Source organism: Bos javanicus, chromosome 29 (genome assembly GCF_032452875.1).
Source record: "Bos javanicus breed banteng chromosome 29, ARS-OSU_banteng_1.0, whole genome shotgun sequence".
In the NCBI taxonomy this organism is placed as follows: Eukaryota; Metazoa; Chordata; class Mammalia; order Artiodactyla; family Bovidae; genus Bos; species Bos javanicus.
Genome location: NC_083896.1, coordinates 37514096 through 37539521, shown reverse-complemented (window position 1 = coordinate 37539521; position 25426 = coordinate 37514096). Strand labels below are relative to the sequence as shown.

At 50.7% G+C, this 25426-nt stretch overlaps 1 protein-coding gene across 1 annotated transcript; it reads right to left on the bottom strand.

The window, feature by feature from the left end:
* Positions 1-11033: 11033 nt before the first annotated feature.
* MS4A15 (membrane spanning 4-domains A15) lies at positions 11034-21708 on the bottom strand. Its single transcript, XM_061406505.1, has 6 exons — positions 19903-21708; positions 16729-16851; positions 15969-16025; positions 13633-13725; positions 13121-13234; positions 11034-12169 (listed from the first exon to the last, which is right to left on the bottom strand). The coding sequence occupies exons 1-6, from the start codon at positions 20197-20199 to the stop codon at positions 12053-12055; spliced, it is 801 nt and encodes a 266-aa protein (XP_061262489.1). The 5' UTR covers positions 20200-21708; the 3' UTR covers positions 11034-12052.
* Positions 21709-25426: the final 3718 nt, after the last annotated feature.

The following is a 25426-nucleotide window of genomic DNA, read 5'->3' as shown; positions in this document are numbered from 1 at the left end:
GAAGGAAATGGCCACCCAATCCACTATTTTTGTCTGGAGAATTCCATGGACAGAGGAGCCTGGTAGGTTATAGTCCACAGGGTTGCAAAGAGTTGGACATGACTGAGCGACTAACACGTACACTTGCCCTTTTTTCGATTTTCTCATGTGCATATCATGGTGGAGGCAGGGATTGGACTGTGGTCTCTAGGGTCACTTCCAACTCAGTAATTTTTTCATGAGGCCGAAGGAACTTTAAACAGCAGGAGGGGAGAGAGGTGCAAAGGGCAGGTGTAGATAACCAAAGTCTCTTGTTTGTGAAGCTGAGATCCTGCTCTCTAAGAAGGATGTGGACTCTGGGTCCTCAGGAGAGAGGTGCCCTGTTGTCCTGTCCACTGCACTGCCAGAACCTGGCATAGGCTGCTCTGGGGTGGAGGTGGCTGGGAGGGGAGATGGCTGGAGACTGTCGTGGGAAGTGGAAGGGACATATTTAGCCTTGGCCCCTCTCCAGTCCCCTCAGCCGGCTTAGGACTCCCAGGTCCAGCCAGCCTGACACCCCAGGGAACCAACCAGGGCCCAAATGTATCTCCTTTGTACCTTCAGCTCCCAGGGGCAGGGCAGGCAAGGACAGTGGGAGGCAGGACCCTCCAGCACCACCGTCTTCCCGAAGAATGGTCCAGATCATGCTGCTGCTGCTGCTAAGTCACTTCAGTCATGTCCAACTGTGTGCAACCCCAAAGACAGGAGCCCACCAGGCTCCCCTGTCCCTGGGATTCTCCAGGCAAGAATACTGGAGTGAGTTGCCATTTCCTTCTCCAATGCATGAAAGTGAAAAGTGAAAGTGAAGTCGCTCAGTCGTGTCCAACTCTTAGCGACCCCATGGACTGCAGCCTACCAGGCTTCTCCGTCCATGGGATTTTCCAGGCAAGAGTACTGGAGTGGGTTGCCATTGCCTTCTCCAGGTCCAGATCATGAGCGCTAGACAAACCTGGGCCGGATCCTGGCTCTGTTCCCATGAACTTTGACCTTGGGCAGGTCAAATGAGATGATAACATTTCAACATCTTAGGTTCCTCACCTATAATGTAAGGAGAGCTGGTGCCTAACCTGGGGGTGGGGGTGGGGTGGGGCTGTGAGGGCTAAGCAGGGTAACATGTGTAACTTGAAGGGCCTGACGCTGGCCGGCATCACCTCTGCCTACTGTGTGCCTAGAATACTGCCATCGGGCTCCACTTTGTCCTGACTGGTTCTCTGTTAAGATCTGAGACACCCTGGTCTCATCATCAGGAGGGGTGATCGTGGCGGGAGACAGCATGAGAGCTCTGGGCTCTGCGGGTTGGGGAGTAGGATATGGGGAGGGCAGGAGAGCACCACGGATATAGAGCTAGTGCTCGGAGATTTATCTCCAGCTCAACAACACAGGGACCCAGGCAGCAGTGAGTAAGATCTGGCCATGGGAGCCTGTGATCAAGCAGGCAGTGAAAACCTATACTGTGGAGGCCTAGGCAACAAGGCAAGCTTCTTAGGGTGTGTGTGTGTGTGTGTGTGTGTGTGCTTGCATGCATGCTAAGCAGAGACAAGCAGGGTTGAGAGACACAGCAGAGACACACCATGTGACCGAGGGGATGATGAGAGGGCCAGGGACACTTACAGAGGATTAGGGTTCAGTGAATGCCAGTTAGAAATTGGCCACAAATTCACCAAAGCCAGCCTCCCTCCAGGGCATCAGAACAAGGTGCTGGTGCAAAGGGGTTCACTGTCAGGAGTCAGGATCCCTGCAGGAGACAGAAGCCTCTGCTCTGAGATGGAGTCACACCTGGATTCCAGCTCTGGCCCTGAGGGGTCCTGGGCACCTCCCTTCCCTCTCTGGGGCTCTGTGTCCTCAGCATTGTCTCTGTGTGTGAGTTTCTGGGATTGGAATGGAAACGACCAAGTCTCCTCCCAGTTCCTGTGGTCTGTGACTGGCAGCAGGATGCAGCTTCGGGTGGTAAATTCCTCCCGGGGAGAGATCCTGTTGGTTCTCCCTCCTTCCCAGATGCTCTTTACTGGGATGGGGATGCCCATTTCCAGCTGCCATAATTGTTGATTGCTAATAGCATATTGAAAAGCAGAGATATTACTTTGCCAACAAAGGTCTGTCTAGTCAAGGCTATGGTTTTTCCAGTGGTCATGTATGGATGTGAGAGTTGGACTGTGAAGAAAGCTGAGTGCCGAAGAATTGATGCTTTTGAACTGTGGTGTTGGATAAGACTCTTGAGAGTCCCTTGGACTGCAAGGAGATCCAACCAGTCCATCCTAAAGGAGATCAGTCCTGGGTGTTCATTGGAAGGACTGATGCTGAAGCTGAAACTCCAATATTTTGGGCACCTCATGCAAAGAGTTGACTCATTGGAAAAGACCCTGATGCTGGGAGGGATTGGGGGCAGGAGAAGAAGGGGACGACAGAGGATGAGATGGCTGGATGGCATCACCAACTCGATGGACGTGAGTCTGAGTTAACTCCGGGAGTTGGTGATAGACAGGGAGGCCTGGCGTGCTGTGATTCATGGGGTCGCAAAGAGTCGGACAAGACTGAGTGACTGAACTGAACTGAAGGGCTCACAGCTGCCCCCTTTAAATTTTAAGGTTAAGTGACACTCCAGGGACTTCTAAAACCACTTCTAAAAACCACTGGTGGTCCAGCGGTTTAGAATCCACTTTGTAATGCAGGGGATGCAGGTTCGGTCCTTGGTTGGGGAACTAGGTTCCTACATATTTTGGAGTAACTAAGGCTGCATGTCTGGAGTCCATGTGCCCTAACTACTGAGCTCATCTACCACAACTATAAAGTCCACGCACCACAGTGAACAATCCCGTATGACATGACGAACACCCAACACAGTCAAAAAAGTAAATACAGATATACATATGCACACACACACACACACACACACACACACACATGTATAGGGGCTTCCCAAGTGGTTCAGTAGTAAAGAACCTGCCTGCCAATGCAGGAGACACAAGAGACTCGGGTTTGATTCCTGGGTCAGGAAGATCCCCTGGAGGAAGAAATGGCAACCTCCTCTCCAGTGTTCTTGCCTGGAGAATCCCATGGACAGAGCTTTAGTACATGGGGCCGCAAACAGTCAGACACAACTGAGCCAGTAGACAACAACAATTATATATGTATATAATATTAAGAATCTTTTATATATAATCTTTATATATATATATAAAATATTCTTAATCACACACACAAAGACATTCCCTCCCCCAGCCCTGCAGCCAGACTGGCTGGCATGGGGTAGAAAAGGCCTACCCCCTGGCCTGATGGTGAGACCCAGTCTGTGCTTCTGAATCGACACCAGCGGGATCCGCTGAAACCACCTCTGTCTTTGGCTTATTTCCCCTGCCCTGTCCTGCTTCCCTGCTCTTCTCCTGAGACTCAGTTCAGTTCAGTTCAGTCACTTAGTCATGTCCAACTCTTTGCGACCCCATGGACTGCAGCACGCCAGGCCTCCCTGTCCATCACCAACCCCTGGAGTTTTCTTGAACTCCTGAGACTACTCCCTCAAAAGCCGGTTATGCCAAATCCTCGTCTCAGGCTCCACTTGTAGATAACCTGATGGGAGACCCTCTTTCCTTGTTTACACTGTGGGGTCCACTTACCTGGCCCGGGACCTCTGCTCTGAGCTCCAGCCAGGTTGTGCCCTCTGGATCTGCCTCAGTCCCACGGAGACAGCGCCAGAAGATCGGAACATCTTTACAACGTTAGACTTTGGATATTTTCTGTCCTGGCCCCACCTCCTGCTTCATGGCCCAGATGAGCTGTCAAGTCCTTCCCATCCCCCAGACCCACACAAGTGAAGCTCTCAGCAACTTCCACATGTCTTTCCTTATAGTTGCAAATTTCCTTTGGAAAGTAAAATGTTGACAATTGTGCAGGTCAGAAGACTTTTTTAAAAGTCTTTTTAAAAAGTATTTATTAATTAATTTGGCTGCCCTGGGTCTTAGTTGCAATATGGGGAATCTAGTTGCAGCATGTGGGATCTAGTTCTCTGACCAGGGATGGAACCCAGGGACCCTGCATTGGGAGTGTGGAGTCTTAGTCACTGGACAACCAGAGACATCCCTAAAAGACTTTTTAATTCTGGAAAATTTCAATAATTCACAAAGTAGAGAGAATGGCCCTGTCAATTCCCATGACAATTGTCAGCTCTCTGAATCTTCTTTCTCTATTCCCACTCCTTCCCAGTGGTAAACAAAGCTCAGATATCCTTCCGTTTTATTTGGAAATATTTTTGGCATGTGTGCGTGCTAAATCACACAGAGAAGTGATGCAGAGCCAAGTGGCCACCCTGGATCACTGAGTCACTTCAGTCATGTCTGACTATTTGTGACCCCAAGGACAGTTGCCCTTTAGGCTTCTCTGTCCATGAGAATTCTCCAGGGAAGAATACTGGAATGGGTTGCCATTTCCTCCACCAGGGGCTCTCCCTGACCCAGGGATTGAATCTCCATCTCTTGCATTGCAGGCAGATTCTTTACCACTGAGCCACTGGGAAGCCTCAAACATTTTAGTATTTAAAATATAGTGAAAGTCACTCAGTTGTGTCCAACTCTTTGCGATCCCATGGACTGTATAGTCCATGCAATTCTCCAGGCCAGAATACTGGAGCGGGTACCTGTTACCTTCTCCAGGGGATCTTCCCAATCCAGGGATCGAATCCAGGTCTCCCACATTACAGGCGGATTCTTTACCAGCTGAGCCACTGGGGAAGCCCATTTAAAAGATAAGTACTCTAAAAATAAGTATGACCACATGTCACAACTGAAAAGTTAAAACCGGTAAAGACCTGCTGCTGCAAGGGGCCCGTTTCTGGGCGATGCGCTTGCCCTGCAGCCGTGCAGAGCTCTGTGCTAGGTTAGATGGCAGCCCTCTTGGAGGAAAAGTTCAACACCGGAAGGCAGGAAAACCTCTTTTTCTCCCAGTTCTTGCTACTTACTGCATATCGAATATCTACTCAGTGTTCAAAGTTCTCTGACTGTCTCATCAACATCTTGTGACCTTTGATTTGCTTGACTCAGGATCCAGACACATAAGTTGCATTAGGCTGGAGGGTGGAGCTGTCTCACTCTGCCTGGCACCCCGTCCGCATGCTGCCCCAGCTTGGTGGCCGCATTCTGGGAGGTGAGCAGACTCTTGACCAGGTGGTTGTGGTGAAGGAGGTACGGGCGGGCTTTGACCGTCCTCAGCTCCCTTCTTTTAGTGTCAGTTGCTTCAGTCATGTCTGACTCTTTGTGACCCCATGGACTGTAGCCCTCTGGGCTTCTCTGTCCGTGGGATTTCCCAGGCAAGAATACTGATACTGGAGTGGGTTGCCACTTCCTTCTCCAGGGGATCTTCCCAACCCAGGGATAGAACCTGGGTCTCCTGTATTGCAGCAGATTCTTTACCGTCTGAACCACCAGGGAAGCCTTAGTTGACCACTCTCACCTCCCACCCTAGGCTCCTCTTTTTCCCTCTGGCTTCTCTCTCTGTGCTGTTAATGCCAGGTGGGAGTGGGGGTGGGGGCAGAGAAGTGATGCAGAGCCAAGTGGCACCCTGGATAGTCACCTACACTACACTTGCTGACTTCAGAGCTGACTCTGGGCCCCAGACTGCCTGAGTTCAAATCTCTCTTCTGTTACCGAGTCCAATATCTCTCTGCTCACTGTGACAGGCCAATGAATCTGAGAAATGAGGGGTTGAGGCAAGGAAGAAACTTTATTCAGAAAGCCAACAGTCTGAGAAGATGGTAGGCTAACTCACCTAGCTAGATAGTAGGTAGACTCAAAATAACCATCTAATTGGGGTCTGGATGCCAGGTTCTTTTATAGATCAGATGCGCCCACTCAACACGCACAACTTTAGTTCATGGGATGAAGTTTTTCCAGAACCTGTGGCTTTTCACTGGGCTAGAGGCTTCTGCTTCACCACTTTTACTTACGTACAACATATAACACACACACACACACACAAAAACCTCACACCCTTATTTATTAACTGATCCACTCATTTATAAAACATTTAACAAGCACTTGCCACCAGCCAGGCACTGTGCCATGTGCTAGGGGGCCAGGGCTGAACAAGACACTGCGGTCTTTGAGGAGCTGGGAGGTTGTGGTCCATAGAATAATGGCCCTGAAGATGTCCACGCCTCGATCGCTGGAACCTGTGAATATGTCACCTACCACAGTAAAAGGGATTTGCAGAGGGATTAAGTTAAGGGCCTTGAGAAGGGGTGGTTATCCTGGCTTGTCTGGTGGGTCCCATGTAATCACAGGTGTGTGTGCTAAGTCGCTTCAGTGGTGTCTGATTGTCAGTCTTTGCAATCCTTTGGACTGTAGCCCAGCATGCTCCTCTGTCCTTGGGGATTATCCAGGCAAGAATACTGGAGTAGGTTGCCATTTCCTCCTCCAGGGGATCTTCCCCAACCCAGGGATCGAACCTGCATCTCTTATGTCTCCTGCCCTGGAGGCAGGTTCTTTACCAATAACACTATCTGGGAAGCCCTTGTATCCCAAGGGTCCTTATAAGAGGGATACAAGAGAATCAGGGTCAGTGAGAAAGATTGGCAGGGCTATGCTGCTGGCTTTAAAGATGGAGGAGGGGGTCAGAAGCCAAGGAATGTGTCAGCCCCTCAAGGCTAGAAAATGAGAGAAAATGAATTCCTCTCCAGAGTCTCCCCAAGAAATTCAGCCCTACCAGTAGACTTGCAGACTTCCTGACCTCCAGGAAGTGGGAAAGTATTAGTTGCTCAGTTGTGTCCGACTCTTTGTGACCTCATGGACTGTAGCCCATCAGGCTTCTCTGTCCATGGGATTCTCCAGGCAAGAATACTGGTGTGGGTTGCCATTCCCTTCTCTAGAGGATCTTCCGGACCCAGGATTTGAACCCGAGTCTCCTGCATTACAGGCCCTGTGCTGGGCTCTCAGCACACCTGCATATCTCGGGTCCTGTCCTTGCCCCTCCGGACTATCATCTGTCTCCCTGATCGTCTTCACCATTGCATTCTGTCAGTTTCCTGCCCACTATAGTAATTGGTCCCAGCAGTGATAGGAACCTGATGGGATGCAGTGGTGATGATGACCAGGGAGACAGGTGATAGTCTGGAGGGTGGGGATGGGACCCTAGATATGCAGGTGTGCTGAGAGCCCAGGATGAGCCAGTAAGGCTTCCTGGAGGAAGTGGTGTCTACACCGAGGTCTTAAGGAGGGTTGAAGCTAAGTGGGACAAATAGGAGAGTGGGGGGCAGGCAGGGAACAGAGGGGTGTCACAGAAGTTCAGTATGGCTGCTGGGTGAAGTGTAAGAGGCAGGCAGAGTCAAGGCTGCAGAAGTGAGTGAGCTGGTTCTATGAACCTTCCAAGAGCATCTTAGACTTTAGCCTGAGGGTGAGGAGAGCTCCTACTGACTTTCAGTTCAGTTCAGCTCAGTCGCTCAGTCGTGTCCGACTCTTTGCGACCCCATGAATCGCAGCACACCAGGCCTCCCTGTCCATCACCAACTCCCAGAGTTCACCCAGACTCACGTCCATCGAGTCAGTGATGCCATCCAGCCATCTCATCTTCTGTCGTCCCCTTCTCCTTCTGTCCCCAATCCCTCCCAGCATCAGAGTCTTTTCCAATGAGTCAACTCTTCGCGTGACGTGGCCAAAGTACTGGAGTTTTAGGCAAAGCAATAACGCTTTTGTATTTAAAATCTCTCGGGCTGTATCTAGTTCAGATATGGGCTGACCTAGCTCGGGTCTGAGGACAGAAGTTAGGGTTCTGATGCCACGATGCAGGTGAAAGATAATGGTGGTTCACAGGTACTGGGAAGGAAGATGGATGGGGACTGAGTTGAGAAAGCTAGAACAATGAGAATCAGTGGGACACGGTTACACTTGGGGCTGAGGCAGAGCAGAAACTAAGAATGATTCTCACATTTTGTCTTGGGAAGCCGCCAAGTCTGTAGCAACATTGATTGATAAATGATGTGAGTTTCACTGCAGTGGAAAGTGAAAATAGATGCTGAAGCTCTCAGAGAAGAGCTCTGGGTAGAAGACAGGGATTTCGGAATGGTCAGGATGGGGATAGATGAGATCAGGGATTTTGCTGATGTCTGTCATCCTCAGAGCCTGGATACACAGCCAATAAGCACCTACTGAATAAACCATGAAATGAAGTGAGAGCAGTGGATAAGATCACCCAGGGGATGTGTAGAGTTCATAGAGGTGAGTCCAGTGCATAGAGGAGAACATGTGCATAGAGGAGTCCATAGTACCCCATGGACTACAGCCAGCCAGGGCCCTCTATCCATGGAATTCTCCCGGCAAGAATACTGGAGTGGATAGCTGTTCCCTTCTCCAGGGGATCTTCTTGATCTGGAAAGATTTTTAATGAACATGTCACGATTTGCTTACCTATTCTATTGTGGATGAACATTTGAGATGTTTCAAGTTTTTGCCTTTTATGAGTAGAGCTGTCATAACAAACTCGTGTATATGTCTGGTTTGATAGATATATTCACTCACTTCTGTTGGGTGTACATCTGACAACAGAATTGTTAGGTTATACTGTATGCTTTAACATATCCTGTGAAACATTTTTTCCCCCAAAGTGGCGGCATCAAAACATACTCCCACCAGCAATCTATAAGATGAGCTCCCCAAATTCATCAACATCTGAGTAGTCAGTCTTTTAAAATTTCAGCCATTTTGGCAAGTTGGGCTAGCTCTTTGTGGTTTTTGCTTTGTATTTTTCCAGTGGCTAAAGATGTTGAACACACTTATTGGTCATTCTGAGATCTTTTTCTGCAGAGTGCCTGTGCAGGTTCCTTGTCCATTTTAAATTAAGTTGCCTCCTTTTTTCTTATTTAATTTTAGGAGCTATTTACATATTTTGTATTCAAGTCCTCTGTCAGATATTATGTGTTTTAAAATCTCTTTTCATGCTGTAGAGCACTTTCATACTTATTTTTTAATAAATAGAAGTTCTTAATTTTATTAAACACTAATTTCTAAATCTTTTCTTTTATGATTAGTTTTTTGTGTGTGTGTGTCCAATTTGAAAAATCCTTGCTTATCCCAAAGTACTGAAGATAGTTTCTTCTTTTTTTTTTTTTAAAGAAACTCCTTTTATGTTGTAAAATTTAGGTCTATGACCCATCTTGACTTAATTTTTATGTATGGTATGTGATGTAGGAATTGTGTTTCATTTTTTCCCTATAACCAAATCCAATTGCTTCAGCATAATTTATTGAAAAGAATCTTTGTCCACTGAGTTGCAGTGGAGCCTCTGTCATAAATCAAGTGAACTATATAGATAAGGGTCTGTTTCTGAACTCCATTGATCTAATTGTCTAGTCACTAAAAACTATGCTGTCTTGGTTATTATTGCATTATAGTAAGTTTTGAAATCTAATAATTTAAGTCCTCCAACTTTGTTTTCTTTATGGTTTTCTTGAATATTTTAGATCCTTATGAATATTTTAGAATTTCCTTATGAACTTTAGAATTAGCTTGTCAATTTCTCCCCAAATAAATCTATTGGAATTTTGAATGGGAATGTATGAGGTCTACAGGAAAATTTGGAGATAAATGTCATTTTAACAAAATTTTGAGCTTTCCAATCTGTGAACATAGTATGGCTCTTCATTTATTTAGATCATCATTAATGTCTCTTTAGTAGTTTTCAGAATTCTTCTGCTTCGTTGGTAATTATGTCTCCAGCTCCCATTTCCTCTCAGTGGCAGAACTTAATATTGCCGGTTAAGGTAACTCAGTCACTTCCCCTGACTTCCAGTCCAGAAGCATGATCTTCCTTGCTGGTTTTGCATGGTGGCCACTGTCTCCACTCTTACTTACTGTTATGCTTCAGTCTCATACAACCCACATTGCACGTCAGCCCTCTTAGCCTTTTGTGTTTTCCCCTGGGGGACACGGGAAGCTTTTTGATGCTTTTATTCATACCCACATGGGAGTGTAGGGCTCCATGTCATGTCACCAGGCACACCCTTGGCCATCTCAACTCCACATTCTGGCTCCATGCTGTCTGGACATGGGGCATCTCTAGGGACCTTGCCGTCTCCTCATGTTATGGCCTGGGATGTGAAGAAGCATCAGTTCTTTGATTCCTCCTAATTGATCTGTGGGTTTTGGCTGTCTCTGTGGAACTTAGTTAACAGGGCACAGAGATGGTAAAATCCCAGCCTGGGGCTAAGCCTTCTCTTCCTCCTCTTTCTCCCTCCTCTCTCCAAACATCTCCCCTCAATTCAGAAAAGTCTCTAATCTCCTCTATGTGTGGCAGGAAAACCATTCTTAAATATACCAACACATTTCTCCCAACTTTATAGTGTGGGGTCTTCAACTCTCAGCTCTATGTCCTCAAGTTCTGCTCTTGATTTTGAAGCCAAATTCTGTTGTGATCCCCACCCAACTCTGCACATGCATGACCCCAGGATGGAGGGACTCCTTAAAAGGGGGCCCTTCTTACCCCACTGTCATCTCCACTCTGTGACTCATTATCACTTAGCCACCTAGCTGACTACTTCCTCTGGGAAGACCTCATGGAAGAAGAAACATTAAAATAGGGTTTTGAAGATGGAGCAGAAGTTTGTTAAATGAAGAAGCGGGGTGCTGAGAAATGCAGTCCTGCCCCAGTCTCTGGGATGAAGAAACAGGAGGAGGGAGGGGAAGGAGTTTGTGGAATGCACTTGGGTTTGGACTCTGGGGAGCCGTATGGTAAGAGCACAGACCCTGAGGTCAGATGAAGCGGGGTTCAGATTCTGGCACTGACTTTTACTAGCTTGGTGGCCCCGTGCACATGATTTAACCTCTTCAGTTTCCCTGTCTTCAGTGGTAGAGTGGGGACATGAATGCCTGCTTAGTTAGGCTCAGGTGGGGACAGAACAAGGGTAAGGATCACACCACACAGAGCCCAGCATCCAGAGATGCCCTTTTGCTGTGACGGTAAGACAGTTCCCCAGGTCTCCTGATCAATATGGGACAACCCTTTAAAGCCCCCAAAGTTCAAAACAAAACAGTCATTGCTATGAGACCAGATCAAGTTGTAAGCACAGTTTATTTCCCTCTGTGGTATGAGAGACAAGCCACCTGCCAGGGCCTCTAAATACCAGGTGGAACTGTCCCCTTGGCCTGGAGACCCAGCCCAACTCAACATACCTTCAGAGGTGGCTTTCTCCTCAGGCTGCGGGCGGGGGGTGAGAGAGGGAGCACTGAGAGGCCAGGGGAGGTCCTGAGCCTCCCAGGGGAGGGGGCCCCCACAGCTGCCGCCTGCGGACGCTGACCAGGGTGCCATGGGCTGGTCTCAGGCCTCCCTTGCAACCTCTCCAGCCCTGGAGGGTGTGCAGGGCTGAGGCAATAGGGCCTCCAAACAGTTCTGCAGGCAGTTGGGGTCAGGGGACATGCCTGACTTAGACTTTAGACTTCTGGGAGCCCATGGGGAGCTGTAAGTGTCTTAAATGTCATCTGGTTCAACACTTTCTTTTCCGGGCGGGAAAACTGAGGCCTGAAGACATGGCAGCAGATTATAGAGCTGGTCCTGGGGCCTGGTGACCAGAGGCCAAGCCACCGCCGTTTGGCTCTGTGACCTCTGCAGCTGGACTCAGTTCTTCCTTCTGGAGGATTCTGGGCTCTCTGAGCTTAATGACTGTCCCAAGGCCTGAGGGCCAGGGCGGCCCTTGAATCCGTGTCCCAGCGAAGCCAGGGTTTCCAAAATGCGTAGAGAGAAATCCAGGGCGGTATCAGGAGGCATTTTCTGATGAAGGGCGGGGCCCAGGGAGCAGAGGGACACATACCCTTGACATCAACTAGCTTTTTTAGGAAATAAACCACTGAGGGAAATGTGTGGGACAGACATCCCCAGGGACTCCACTCGGTACCACAACATGAGAGGACTGGGGCGGCGGGCTGCCACCAGATAAACAAGGCGAGGGTGGGGAGAGGCTCGCCCGGGATGGTGGGGTGGGGCGGGTGGAGGAATGTGGGGAGGGGGGAAGGGGGACAGGGGAAAGTGAGGGAGGCTGGGCTCCAACCCCCGGAGCGACCGTCTACTCTGAAGATTCCTTGGGTATATATGCCACATTATCGTAGGCGGGGGGAGGAGAGGCTGCCGGGCTGGGGATGTTGAAGTCTGTGCTGAAGGCATTCGGCAGGAAAATCACAGGCTGCAAAGCAAAAGAAAACAAACACCAGCAATCCTGGTGGCTCCGGCGCCTTCAGGGAGCTGTTGCAATAGTGCCCTCTTGTGGGTATTGTGAGAACAGCGCCCTAGTAGTGAACGCTCCAAGGATGAATTGGCCCCACTCATCAGTTCAACTAAATTTCCAAAAAGTATTTGCTGAGGTCAACTATCATCTGGGCATTGGAGGTACAGCTGCGAAACCCACAGGAGTCTCATTTCTCTAGGAACTAAGGTTCTGGATTTCTTTGTCTCTGGACAGCCTTACACTGGTTCAAGGCTTGGATACCACAGTGCCGGCATCCCTGCAGCCTCTTTGTGGCGGCTTCCCTGCCTCCAACCCCTACCTCTCCACCCCGCTCCCTGCCCCCACAGTGGGCAAACCCTCTAGATTGATTTCCCTGAGCCCCACTCTACTCACCCTCCTCTCTGAGCGTACAGGCCTCTGCTCAGACTTTCAACAGCTCCACACCTCGTTTTGCACAAACCCACCTCCCAAGGGGGACCCCCACCCCGCCCCCACCCGCACTATGGCCTGCATGTTTGTTTCCGCGGAGGCTGACATCCAACTGGTTCCCTTGTTACGGAGGCCCTTCCTCCATCCCCTCTCTGTCTACACTGTCCTCCAGTTTGGGGAAGACGGCGGTCCATGCCCACCCGAGTCGTGCTGCCCTTCCTGATGCCCACTTTTCTTGACCCGTCAACTTCTGGAGGGTCCCCATCATCCCCGACGGCGATCTCCCTCGTCCCCAGAGCCCGCCTTCCAGGGCTCCGCGTCCAGGCGCAAAGAGCAGCAGGTCCCTTGATGCTGGCGCGCCCCCGTGACCAACCAAGAGGAAAACCTTCCCGCGGAAACGCCTCTGAGTCCCCGGATGTATGAGTGGGGCGCTCTTTGCAGGGCTGGGGCGGGGGGCGGGGCGCGGTGTGAGGCACTCACCGCGTGAGCTTGGGCGCGAGTGGCTTGGCACCCAAAGTGGGTGGCAATGACTGCAATGAAGAACTCCAGTATGGTGAAGATGGTAAGCACGGCCAAATAGCCCCTGCCCACATCCTGGGGACCAAAACCCACAGTCAAGGCCAGTCGAGAATTCTAGAATAGAGGAAAGGGGGCCCAGAGCAGCGAGTATAACGTGCCCCAGATCATACAGTCAGCTGATGACAGAGCTGGAGCGGGTCCCCCTGCTGCGTGACACGTACTCTCCCTTGAACACAGGTACTCTCCCTTGAACTCAAGATTGCTTCTCCACGACCCGCCTCCTCCCCCCAACTACGCCCACCCTTGACGTAGGGTCCTGGGGTCAATATACACCTGGGGGTCTCTTGGGATTGGCAGGCTCTGCTGATGCCCAGGGCCCTACAACATCCCTTCCCCCAACCCGTGCCTCCTCCTGGATGTGGCTGTTGCTCTTCTTCAAGTTTTCCCACTCCTGGGGACGTCGGACAACACACCCAGTTAGTGACACCAAAATCCATGAGCAGAATGGCCGTCCCTGCAAAGGCCGCCATGGCGCTGAGAATGTTGGTCCCCAGACTGCTCCTCACCTGCAGGGGAAGAGATGGAGGGGAAGGAGGGGAGAGGGGAGGCGGGAGGAGGGGAGAGGGGGAGGCGGGAGGAGGAGGAGGGACAGGAGGCCACAGCTCTGCCCCCGGAGCCTCCCACAGCAGGTCCTCACACCCATGCCCATACCTGCGTCCTCCTTGACCTCCTTTCCTCCTGTCCTTCCCCGGGGACCTCAGGCGAATGGCCCTGTTGACCACCCCACCCCCCCCTTACCTTGCATCCTCTTCTTGGAAGCTGCTGGAAAAGGGGCTCGACCTCCTTCATGGCCTCCCTAAGTGGGGCCTGCAGAGGCTCCTTGCCCACCCATTACTATGCTCCACCCCTCAGGCCGAGCATCCTGAAGGTGCAGCTACCCAACGGGCAGGGATCCGGGGAGGCCCTCTGCTATGGACACTGAGGTTGGGAGAGGTGTTGGGGTCAGTTCCATGTGGGCCCAGGCAGGGGCTGGCAGAGCAAGCACTGCAGACGCCTGCGGGGCACCAGTTAGGGGAGACGCAGGGGCTGTGAGCCTGAGGTCTGGGGAGCGAAGGTCCAGGCCTCGTCCTCATCCGGAGGCTCTGGACTTGGGACAAGTGGACCCCTGGGTGGTCCAAGCGATGGCTCAGGGGTCACCCTCCCCATGCTGCTGGAATCTGATGCTCTTTTGACCCACTAGCTGAAGCCTTCTGGTTAAACAGCCCTAGCCTTAAAGTGGGGACCACTCATGGGTGGGCTGGGGACTGCAGGATTTGCTCAGGTTCAAAGACCCCAACTCCTCTTTTTTTTGGATGACAGGGAGGAGGTCGTTGAGATCAGAGCAGCCTTACACATAATCAATTAACTGATGATAATCCTGCAAACTTCTGGTGCCTGCCAGACACTGTCCAAGGTGCTGTGAGCACGGGGCAGAGTAAATCAGCCCTCTCTCCTCGCCCCCGTCCAGACTTTACAGCCTGGGGGCGGCGGGGTATAGGTTTGATCTGAGGGTTCCCTGTGTCCAGTCCTGTCCTATTACAATCCATTCTCCACCCAGCAGCTCTCAGGAGTGTAAACAGAGCACTGATTCTCCTGCTCCCTGGTGGCTCAGACAGTAAAAAATCTGCCTGTAATGCAGGAGACCCAGCTTTAATTCCTAGGTGAGGTAGATCCCCTGGAGAAGAGAATGGCAACCCACTCCAGTATTCTTGCCTGGAGAATTCAATGAAAGGAGGAGCCTTGTGGGCTACAGTCCATGAGGTTACAAAGAGTAGGGCACAACTGAGCAACAAACATTTTCACTTCTGCCCAAACCCTGGGCTCCAACCTCAGTGCCCTCCCACTGCCCTTAAACTTGACCCAACCACAAGTGTCTCCCCACCTTTCCCTCTCGGCTTAGTTCCTCCCATTCAGCCCCTGGTTTGCTGTAATCTGAAGTCCTGGCCCCTTCTCATCCTCTAGTCTGGGATACTGGTCTCCAGGCTCCTGTGTGGCTGCTGCCCTCTGAACAATGGCTCAGCGACACCTGCTCAGGGTCTGCAGACTCTCCCAGCTGAGCAGAATCCCTCATATTATCCCTGGGCTTTGTTCAGCACTTTTCACTCTGTAAAGACCTTATCTGTGTTTTTTGTTTTGTTTTAGGTGGGGGTGGGGGGTGTCTTACCAGACATTAGAATGTAGGCTCCATGAGGGCAGGGACTTGACTCTGGTGCGATGCTCAACACTCTCCTATCCAAAGCCTCCATAGCCCCCTGCCCGCCCCCCCCCACCCCCACAATCACCCGCAGAAGGCATGGAGCTGTCTGAGATGTCGACCCAGTGCATCTCTAACTTCTCTGCACTTCCCTTCCAAGACTTTTGCCCTGGTCAAGTGGAGTCACACATAGTTTCCACGGTGACCCTGCCCACAGTCCCTCCTTGCATCCTCATGCTCTTCCTTCAGGATTTCTCAATCCTACATGCCCACCAAGGCCCAGCTCAGCCATCTCCTGTTCAGGAGGGCTTTTTGCCTCATCCCTTTCTCTGGGCCATGAGCACTTCATCTGTGGACCCTCACTTTCTGCCTCTTAGGGTATTCTGAAAGTGCGTCTTGGTTTTGTCTCTTCTGTAGGTAGGGCAGGGACTGTGTCTGGTTGTCTGGGTGTTGTCCCATGCCTGGCCTCCAGCAGCCCCCTATGGAGTGCTTGCTGAAGGAGCATCTTTGGAGGCAGAGCAGAGTGGAGCTTGACTGTGGCCCCACCCTCACTCCCGGTCTCCCATTCAGACTTACCAGGCAACTGGTGTGGTTCTTCTCGGCTGCCACTGAGAGGGACCCCGAGATGATGAACTGTGTGGGGAAGTGGGTATCCTAGTGAGGCTTCAGCCAGGACACTGGGCAGGGCACACCATGCCTGGCACTGTCAAGGCCATGGGTATCAGGGAGAGGCCAGCAGCCTCCTGGATGCCACCTTCTTGGCCTCCTGGCCAGGCACTTGGGATCGCTCTGTGAGGGTGTCCCATGGTTACTAGGGGCCCCTGTCCAGGGAACTAGGGCCATGGCTTGCAAGATGAATGTTTTCATTGACATTGTGTCATCGATAGGGAAGGCATTGCTCCTTTAGACATTCACTCATCAGACATTTCCTGAGCAGCAGGCATGTGGCAAGATCCTAGCAGAGTTGAATAAGACAGACAAGATCTCTGCCCTCATGAGGCTTCTATTCTAATTTGGGAAGATGGACACTTAGCAAATAAACAATCAAAACGCTTTGAAGTTTGAAGGAAGGAAGCCGGGTAACTACAGGTGTTTAGTGTCCTTAGCCCCTGCCTTCATCTCCTTCATTCCATCCTCTTTTGGGGGGAGCAGGCTAAGCTCTATTCTGGGAGCTTTTCACACACGGGAGTGGGGTCTCAGTCAGGTCATGATTAGGATTTGTGGTTGAGAGTTAGGTTTAGGCTCAGGCCCCCACCCAGGAGCAGCTGTGCCCAGGAGAATGTGGTGGAGGGTGAGCCTGGGCACAGCCCCCCGCCCAGATGGCCCAGGCACTCACGCAGGCTCCTCCCCAGAAGGGGACGCCGCCTTCGATGAAGAGCATCCCCACATGGCCGCGGCGGACCATGAGCAGCACGCCGCCAAAGCCCAGGTGGATAAGGCCGATGAGAATCTGGACGGTCTGCGGGGAGCGGACGGCGGCTCAGCCAGGCGGGCGCGGCGGGCTCCACACCGCCCCCTGCCGGCCGCAGAGGAGAGCGTGCAGGGCCCTGCAGTCCCGCTTTGAACCTTCAGCAACTCGGAAATCAACTCAGATTCCCTTCTTTTAAGGAGACATCATTATAACAACTGTGAAAGACACGGTATTTTAAGATGGAAAGCCAGTTCCCCACAGCTTTCAGGACCCACCCTTCTGTTTCCATGTCTCCACGGGTTTGCCTTTTGTTCTGACCAGGTCTCAAGCATACTGTGTTGCTACTTGGTTTCTTAGCCCTCGTGTCAATGGCTCATCATTCCCTGCGCTGACTGCCTCACCGCTTCCTTCCTTGTGCCCCTGCAGCCTGCCCAAATATCTCCTTGGGTGTTTTTCTCATTGGAGTGTCATTGGTGCATCCCAGTCACGTGCAGGAGCTGCTGCCTACCAGCTGGACTCAGGACTTAGGTTTTATATTGATTAATCAATTAATTAAAGGAGTGGTTTCCCAGCACCCCACTGATTCATTCTCAGAAGCGGGATGGTTTTCCCAAGGATGAGAGCAATGTGGGCTTCTGGTTCATGCTGCCACGTTTCTTTCTAAGTGGGTTGTTTGTTTTTTTTTTTTCCTGTTTTTTGTTTGTTTTAAAGTATTTATTTATTTGGCTGCTTTGAGCCTTGGTTGAGGCATGCAGGATCCTTCATCACGCAGCATGGATTCTCTAGTTGGAGCATGCAGGCTGCAAAGGGCACAAGCCTCAGTCATTGTGGCAGGCAGGCTGTGGGATCTTACTTCCCCGACCAGGAATTGATCCCTTGTCCACTTGCCTTACAAGGCAGATTCTTAACCACTGGACCACCAGGGAAGTCCCTGTTTTCCGAATGGTTCTGGTAACAACTGAATCTGAGTGGAAAGGGACATTGACGGCTGCTGAACTCAGCCTCTGTCTAATCCAAGTGGTGGTGGTGGTTCAGTCACTAAGTCGTATCCAACTCTTGTGACCCCATGTACTATAGCCCGCCAGGCTCCTCTGTCCATGGAATTCTCCAGGCAAGAATACTGGAGTGGGTTGCCATTTCCTTCTCCGGGGATCTTCCCAACCCAGGAATCAAACCTGGGTCTCCTGCATTACAGGCATATTCTTCACCGACGGAGCTACAAGGGAAGATCCTAATCCAGGAACCCTATCCATCTCCTGACTTCTAAATGGACTCCCTTAGTGATGAGGTGCTCACTGTGGTCCATATATGGGCAGTTCAGGCTGTAGAGTCTATCTTAGGATCATGTGCTATATATATGTATGTCTTCCTAACACAAGAGCCAAGCATTTGTACATTTAAAGGCGTGACCCCTGGAATCCTCTCTTTCCTTCTCTCTTCAGTCACATGTCTTCCATCTTCTTTGTGCCCTTTATGGGGCATCACGTCCCAGCTGCCAAGGCTGCTCTCCTCCTCCGGTCCTTCCCCTGCTACTGGATCAACACTGCTACTCCAGTTACTCCTCGTAAGACACCGGCTGCCACTTACCAAATGCTGGTCTGCACTAAGTGATGTGCTGGGTGTTTTACAGACATTATCTCTTTTAACCCTAATGTGATGAGGTAGGTATCCTAAAATTATTATCCTGATTTCAGAAAGGAGGAAGTTGAGGAAAATGAGGTTCAGAGATATTCAGTAATTTGTGCGAGGTCTCCCAGCTAGGAAGTGGAAAACCAACTAACTCCAAAGCCAGTATTCTCCCTGGCTGACACTCCCTAGAACCTATATATAGCTTCTCCTTTTTATATTTTTCAGCAATTTGCATTTGTCTCAGCAAAGCCCTTTGGGGGTCATTGTTTCTCAGAGTCTGGTCTGAGATTTCCAGTCTCCAGCAATGGATCCACCATCTTTGTCCACTGCTTCTAGTCCATTCCTGCCCCAGTGGAGCTGGTGTAGCCTTTAAGCTCCTAAGTTCCAGCATATTCAAGCCCGAGCCTTGGGCCAGCGACTTAGCGTTGATGAGCCTAAGCTCTCTAATCTGTCCATTGGGAACTATGATCCCTGTCTCACAAGTGGTGATAAGACCCTAAGGAGACAATGAGTGCAAATTCCTTGGCCCAGTGTGCACAACTCTCGGGGGCACTCAGTAAATGAGAGTTGTCATCATTGTGGTCATCACCACCATCATCAATTAAACTATGTTTTCATCTTCCACTAGGACAAACTGAGGCCAAGGGACAGGCTGAAGACAGTCCGCATGTAATATATAGATAAATATGTGTATCTATCTATCTGTCTATTTACTGTCCCTCCAAGAGATCAATATCTCAAGGCCATCTGAGGTTGGACTGTCAGCTCTGCAGGAGCCAAGAGCTAGCCCTGGCTACCACTTCAGCTTCATCTCATCTCCCTCCTTCCTCTGCTTATTACCTTCCAGCCGTGCCCACCTTCTATTTTGTCTTTGAACAAGCCACCTCAGGGCCTCTGCACTTGCTGTTTCCTCTACCTGATGAGCCAGTCTCTGTCCCCTCACTTGGCTGGCTTCAGCCCAGCATCTAGATTATTAGCTACAATGTCATCTCCCCAGACAGAACTCTCTGTCCATCTTTGCTAGTGCTGCCCCTCCCCCATGGTCATTTTTTAACCTCACTGCCTTATTTGGAGTTATCTTAGTCATTTGTTCACTGGTTTACTCTCTGTCAGCTCTGCAGAATGGTCCTTGTCTGCCTGGTGCAGGGCTGCGTCCTGAAGTCCTCACTAAGCATCTACCAGTTGCTGCCCTGGTGGCTCAGACAGTAAAGAATCCACCTGCAATGCAGGAGACCTGGGTTTGATCCCTGGATTGGGAAGATCCCCTGGAGGAGGGCATGGCAACCCACTCCAGTATTCTTGACTGGAGAATCCCCATGGACAGAGGAGCCTGGCAAGCTGCAGTCCATAGGGTCGCAAAGAGTCAGACACGACTGAGCGACTAAGTGTAGCACGGTATCTGCAAGGTGCATGAGTGCTCCGTCCTCGCCCAGCACCTATGCCCCAGGTGGTCGGAGAGGCTGTTCTTACCCCCAAAGCCTTGGGCTCTCCGGTCAGGAATGTCTCCCCGGGCCGCAGGTCTGGTGGCTGGGTGACGCGTGGTGTCTGCGCCCCCAGCGGCGGCTCCTCGTACTGCATGATCCCTGGAGGCTGGCACAGGGAGGTGGGCAGGATGGCTGGGGGCGAGCGGAGGCCGCTGGCGTTGCTGGGTGGGATGACGACAAACACCCCATTGCTGGAGGGAGCCGTGGACATCGTGCTCAGAGAGCCTGGGAGACAGAGGCTCCAGAAATAATAATGATAGTGATGATGGTTACATATTTGCATAAGAGATTATCAGTTTATCAACAACCTGCCTTTCTACCCCTGTTCACTGCAGTCCCCAGAGGCTGGCACCAAAATCTCTGCTCAGTGAAAAAGGGAAGCTTCCCTCAGGGAAGTAAAGGGATGTCAGAGGTCAAAGTGAAGCAAGGCCAAGGTTTGACCCAGTCTTTTTGACCCTAGAAACCACATTCTCCATCTCTGCTATTATTACATGGAAAGGACCTTTAGGAGGAACATGCATTTAAATTGCCTCCTTTGCCCAGAGAGGGCAAGTGACTTACTCAAGGACACACAGCTAGTGCAAGCCAGAGCTGAACATCTCTGTACAGGGGACTGGAGCTCACCCACCACTTCCTGTCCCTTAGCCCAGGGCTAATGAGCTTGTGTAAATAATCCCCTTGGGTGATTTCCTGCTGTGGGAGCCTTCCTCTTGGCCACCTAAGCAATCACCATTATCCTAGACAAGCCACGCATGGATTATGGAAACTTTATGCATAGCTGGCCTGAGCAAATGCTTTGGGGAAAACCACCCAACTGTCAGGAGATGGACCAGCAGAAGGATGAACCTACAAGATTATACAATAAAATGAAGAACAGGCATCCTTCTCATTGGCATTAATTGGTTCAGCACATGACTTTGCAGATAGAAGCTGGGACTTGAATCCTGGCCCCTCTGGGTATCGGGAAACCTGGAGGCAAGATGGCCACCTGCCCCAGCCTCAGTTTCCTTATCTGTAAAGTGGGGATAATAACACTGAGAGATAATCTCATAGGGTTTGGTGTGAACTAAAATAACACACAACCTTGAGAAAAGCCATCCTTCAGAGTCTAACCGTGACTAGGGGTCAGGCACAGGGTCCATGCCCTCAAGGAGCCTTGTGTCTGGTGGGAGGAGCAAGAGAAGCTTGTAATTCAGCCCAACAGATGATGACAGCATTGACTGAGCACCAAGCTCAGGGCTGGGAGTAGGAAGAAGAATTAATAAGGCATGTCCCTTGGGATGGACAGGTGCACACTGCTATATTTAAAATGGATAACCAACAAGGACCTACTATATAGCACAGAGAACTCTGCTCAGCATTGTGTGGCAACCCGGAAGGGAGGAGAGTTTGGGGAGGAGGGATACTTGCATATGTATGGCTGAGTCCCTTTGCTGAGCACCTGAAACTATCACAATACTGTTAATTAATCAGCTATACCCCAATACAGAATAAAAAGTTTAAAAAAAAAGAACGTCCTGTCTTCAGACTCTGGCAATGTAGAGCAGGGCTCTGCTAGGACAGGGTGCTGGTGGAGGTGGGAACTGATTCCACCTCATTGGTTGTGAGCTCATTCGTGTCTTCAGGGAGGACACAGACCTGAAACTCGGGTCCTCAGAGGCGGCTATTCTTCTGCTCTCACCTCCCCACCAATGTTCCTTCCCTTTTCTCTTTCTCTCATCTTCCATCTTTTTCTTTCCCTGCCTACTGGCCTTTTCCCTCTTCACCAGACGTATTCGAGAAGAGTAGGCGACTGCTGAGGATGTGAAAGAGTCCCTGGTCTGGCAGTCCAAGCACATGGGACCAGAGTGAGATGCTGGGAGATGGAGGATCTGGGCTGAAGAAAACCCCTCCTGCCCCAGGAGTCTTTGCTTCTTGAGGTGTGAATAATGAACGTTTAAGTCCTCATCTCATTCTAAGGAAGAGAAAGCATGGATGGTTAGCTCTGCTTAGAGATGCTTCCCTGATGGTTCAGCAGTTAAAGAATCTTCCTGCAATACAGGAGACACAGGGGACACGGGTTCAATCCTGTGTGGGGAAGATCCCCTGGAGAAGGAAATAGCAACTACTCCAGTATTCTTGCCTGAAAAACCCCATGGCCAGGGGATCCTGGTGGGCTTCAGTCCAATGGGTCTCAAAGAGTTGGACATGACAGTGACGAAGCACAGCACAGAGATGAGGAACTAGAGGTTCAGAGAGGGTGACTGTGTCTCCCATGGTCACACAGCACCTCAGTATTGAAGAACTGGGGTAGGTCTGGACTCTGGTCTCCTGGTAGAAGGACTGTTGTATTGATGGGAGGCATTCACTCCTGCGTTCAAGTCCTGCCTTTGTCAGAGTGGGGGATCAATCCTGTACTCCACTCTTTGGAATACTAGTTCTAAAATGCTTGGAATAAAAGTTAATTTAAAATATACAACTATACTCCAATATAAATTAATAAAAAATAAATAAAATACTTGGAGTCCACAGAGGAGTGAATTACCAATCAATGGGGCCTGAGTTTGCCAACTTTCTACTTCCTCATGCAAGTTCATTTAAAGAAATCACTCACGTTCTCACCATCACCTGGAAAGGATATTTAGCACCAGAGAGGGAGGAAGGGCATAATTTTAGAATAAAAGGACAAAACCTTTAGGTGGAACACATTTAACTCAGTGCTGCTTTGCCTGTAGAGTCGTCATTTCATCAGGGACAAGGCTCACTGGTGGCTCAGATGGTAAAGAACCCTCCTGCAACACGGGAGACCCGGGTTTGACCCCTGACTCAGCAAGATCCCCTGGAGAAGGGAATGGCAACCCACTCCAGTATTTTCGCCTGGAGAATTCCATGGACAGAGGAGCCTGGCGGGCTACATTCCATGGGGTCGCAAACAGTCGGACACAACCGAGTGACTAACACTTTCAACGTAGGTGAAAACCGTGCCTGAGACCCATGGCAATTTGGAGCGTATCTGAACACTCTCTGGGGTCCCAAGAAACAGCACCATGACCTACACCCTTCCTGGGCTCTCCGAGGGGGGCCAGAGCGGCCTCAGAAGGGAGCACAAGTGTAATTAACGACATCTCTCCCAAGGTGGGTGGTGAGAAACCTGCTTAAACTGAGACCTCACTCCCCGTTAGATGAAAAGAAAACACCTACAAAAATAGGCTCTCAGCTGATGTCGCGGGTTAAGAGGCAATGAAAGTGTCACAGAGCTCCTGAGACTTGAAATCTCTCTCTACTCACCCCTCTGAAGCTGCCATCAGCACATCAGGCCAGGGACCACCGTTCTGTTGGGTTCCAGGGGCCACCTGGCCCATGCCCCTAAGTATGTGCCACCCAAAAAGAGACTCTATTTTCCTTGTGAATGAATGTGAATGAATCAGTCACCTTGCTGTAAACCCTGATGCACGTGTGTCAGGGACAGGCAGGTGGAAAAGATTCAAAGACATGATCCCCTGTATCCAGGAGCTTACCAGATACCCACCAGGGGAATGGCCGCCTGGGACACAGGAAATACCCAAACATCAACAAGGCATAATATGAGGGGCTGCACAGCCTTCTCAGAGAAGGTAATGGCACCCCACTCCAGTACTCTTGCCTGGAAAATCCCATGGGTAGAGGAGCCTGGTAGGCTTCAGTCCATGGGATCGCTAAAAGCTGAACACGACTGAGCGACTTCACTTTCACTTTTCATTTTCATGCATTGGAGAAGGAAATGGCAACCCACTCCAGTATTCTTGCCTGGAGAATCCCAGGGATGGCGGAGCCTGGTGGGCTGCCATCTATGGAGTCGCACAGAGTTGGACACGACGGAAGTGACTTAGTAGCAGCAGCAGCAGTAGCACAGCCTTCTGCAGTTTATGGAGTCCTCATGTGTATGGGAACCAAGGACCCTTATAACAGCCCCTGAGGTCAGTGTTAATCAGCCCATTTTGCAGGCCAGTAAACTGAGGGCCAGGGCTTCCCTGGTGGCTCAGTCAGTAAGAATCCACCTGCAATGCAGGAGACCCAGGTTCAATCCCTTTGTCCGGAAGATCCCCTGGAGGAGCGCATGGCAACCCACTTCAGTATTCTTGCCTGGATAATCCCATGGACAGAGGAGCCTGGCGAGCTACAGTCCATGGTGTCGCAAGAGTCAGACACAACTTAGTGACTAAGCCATCACCAAACTGAGGGTCAGAAATTGTGCAGTCAAATGGCCCAGGCCATGGGCCTTGAAATTGGACATAATTGTCAGAGATGTTAAAACAAAAGTTTCAGCTGAGTTCAGATACTGGAGTGAGCTGTGCCACAGATGACCCGGTAGAACTTGTCAAAAAGCAGGTGGTCGTGAACCTCCTGGGTGACTTTGCCACCTTTGCCTATATGGCTGGGAATGGAGACTGAGAGTGGATTTTGGAGAGATTATTTAGAGTGATCTGAGTCTAAATACAGGGGAGGGGAAGTTTTTCTGTTCACCTTGAGACAAAAGGAAGGGGCTGGCTTTATGGACACTTGGAGAAATTGATATGCAGTCCTGCATTTTGGACCTCCTGTGATTCTGAGTTGAGGGAGAGGTTTTGGGGAGAGATACACAGGAGAGAGAACCACGCCCCCCCCCCACCCAGTGATGAGGGGGCACATCCAGAGACCTGGTAAAACACCTCTGCAGAGAAACCAGCTCAAACACTGCCAGCCTCAAAGGAGGGCGGTGGGTGCTTGCAAGAGCAGCAGCTAGTTCCCCTGTCCCTTCAAATCCTCCCTCTGTCATCTGGCCCTGGAGAAACTGCAGTCAACTAGCTGGGGGGAGGGGAAGCTGGTGGGAAAGCGAGTGGGGGGGTCCTCCAGGTCCTCTTCTCACCTGCCGTGTGCTGGGCTGAGAATCCTGGTGCGCTAAACCTCCTTGTGACCCAACAGATCAGACCCTCCAGTGACCAAATCGGGGCTGTTTGCCTCATGTGAGAGCAGCTAGAAGAGCACAGTGACCATCCCAGTTTCGATCTCACATAGTTGCTGTGAGTTTTAAAAGAAACAGTGCCTGCCTCGCACCCAGCACAGTGCCTGGCATGTAGGGGGCAACCAGTGCTTCTAGTCTCTGTTGCTGGTAACATCCGTATGAAGTAGGTACTATTACCATTTTGCCAATGAAGAAATTGAGCTCAGAGATGTTAAGTGATAATAATCACTGTCCAGTGAATTATTCTTTGTGAGCCTCAGTTTCTCCATCTGTAAAATGGGTCCCTAAAAATCCCTTTTGGTGCTCAAGCCCTGCTCCTGTGGAACCTGGGGTGAGGTGAACTGTCCTCTCCCTGCGGGCTTCTCTCCAGGACCTTCATGAGCAGGCAAAGACACAAATAACTCCGGAGAGAGGGCTTATTACCTGTGGTTTTAAACATAAGCAAGGTGACCTGCCCAGGGTCACATGGTCAAGATAAGGGATGGAGCTGGAATGTAAACCTAGGTCTTCTCACTCTACCTCCTGCTCTTTCCCAGTTCCCTGAGGCCCC

Coding starts and splice junctions, on each gene's coding strand:
- MS4A15 (XM_061406505.1), bottom strand. CDS start 20,199: ATGCAAATATGTAACCATCATCACTATCATTATTATTTCTGGAGCCTC. Junction 16,852..19,902: donor GAGAGCCCAAGGCTTTGGGG/GTAAGAACAGCC, acceptor CGCTCCCCGCAG/ACCGTCCAGATTCTCATCGG. Junction 16,026..16,728: donor CCTTCTGGGGAGGAGCCTGC/GTGAGTGCCTGG, acceptor TTCCCCACACAG/TTCATCATCTCGGGGTCCCT.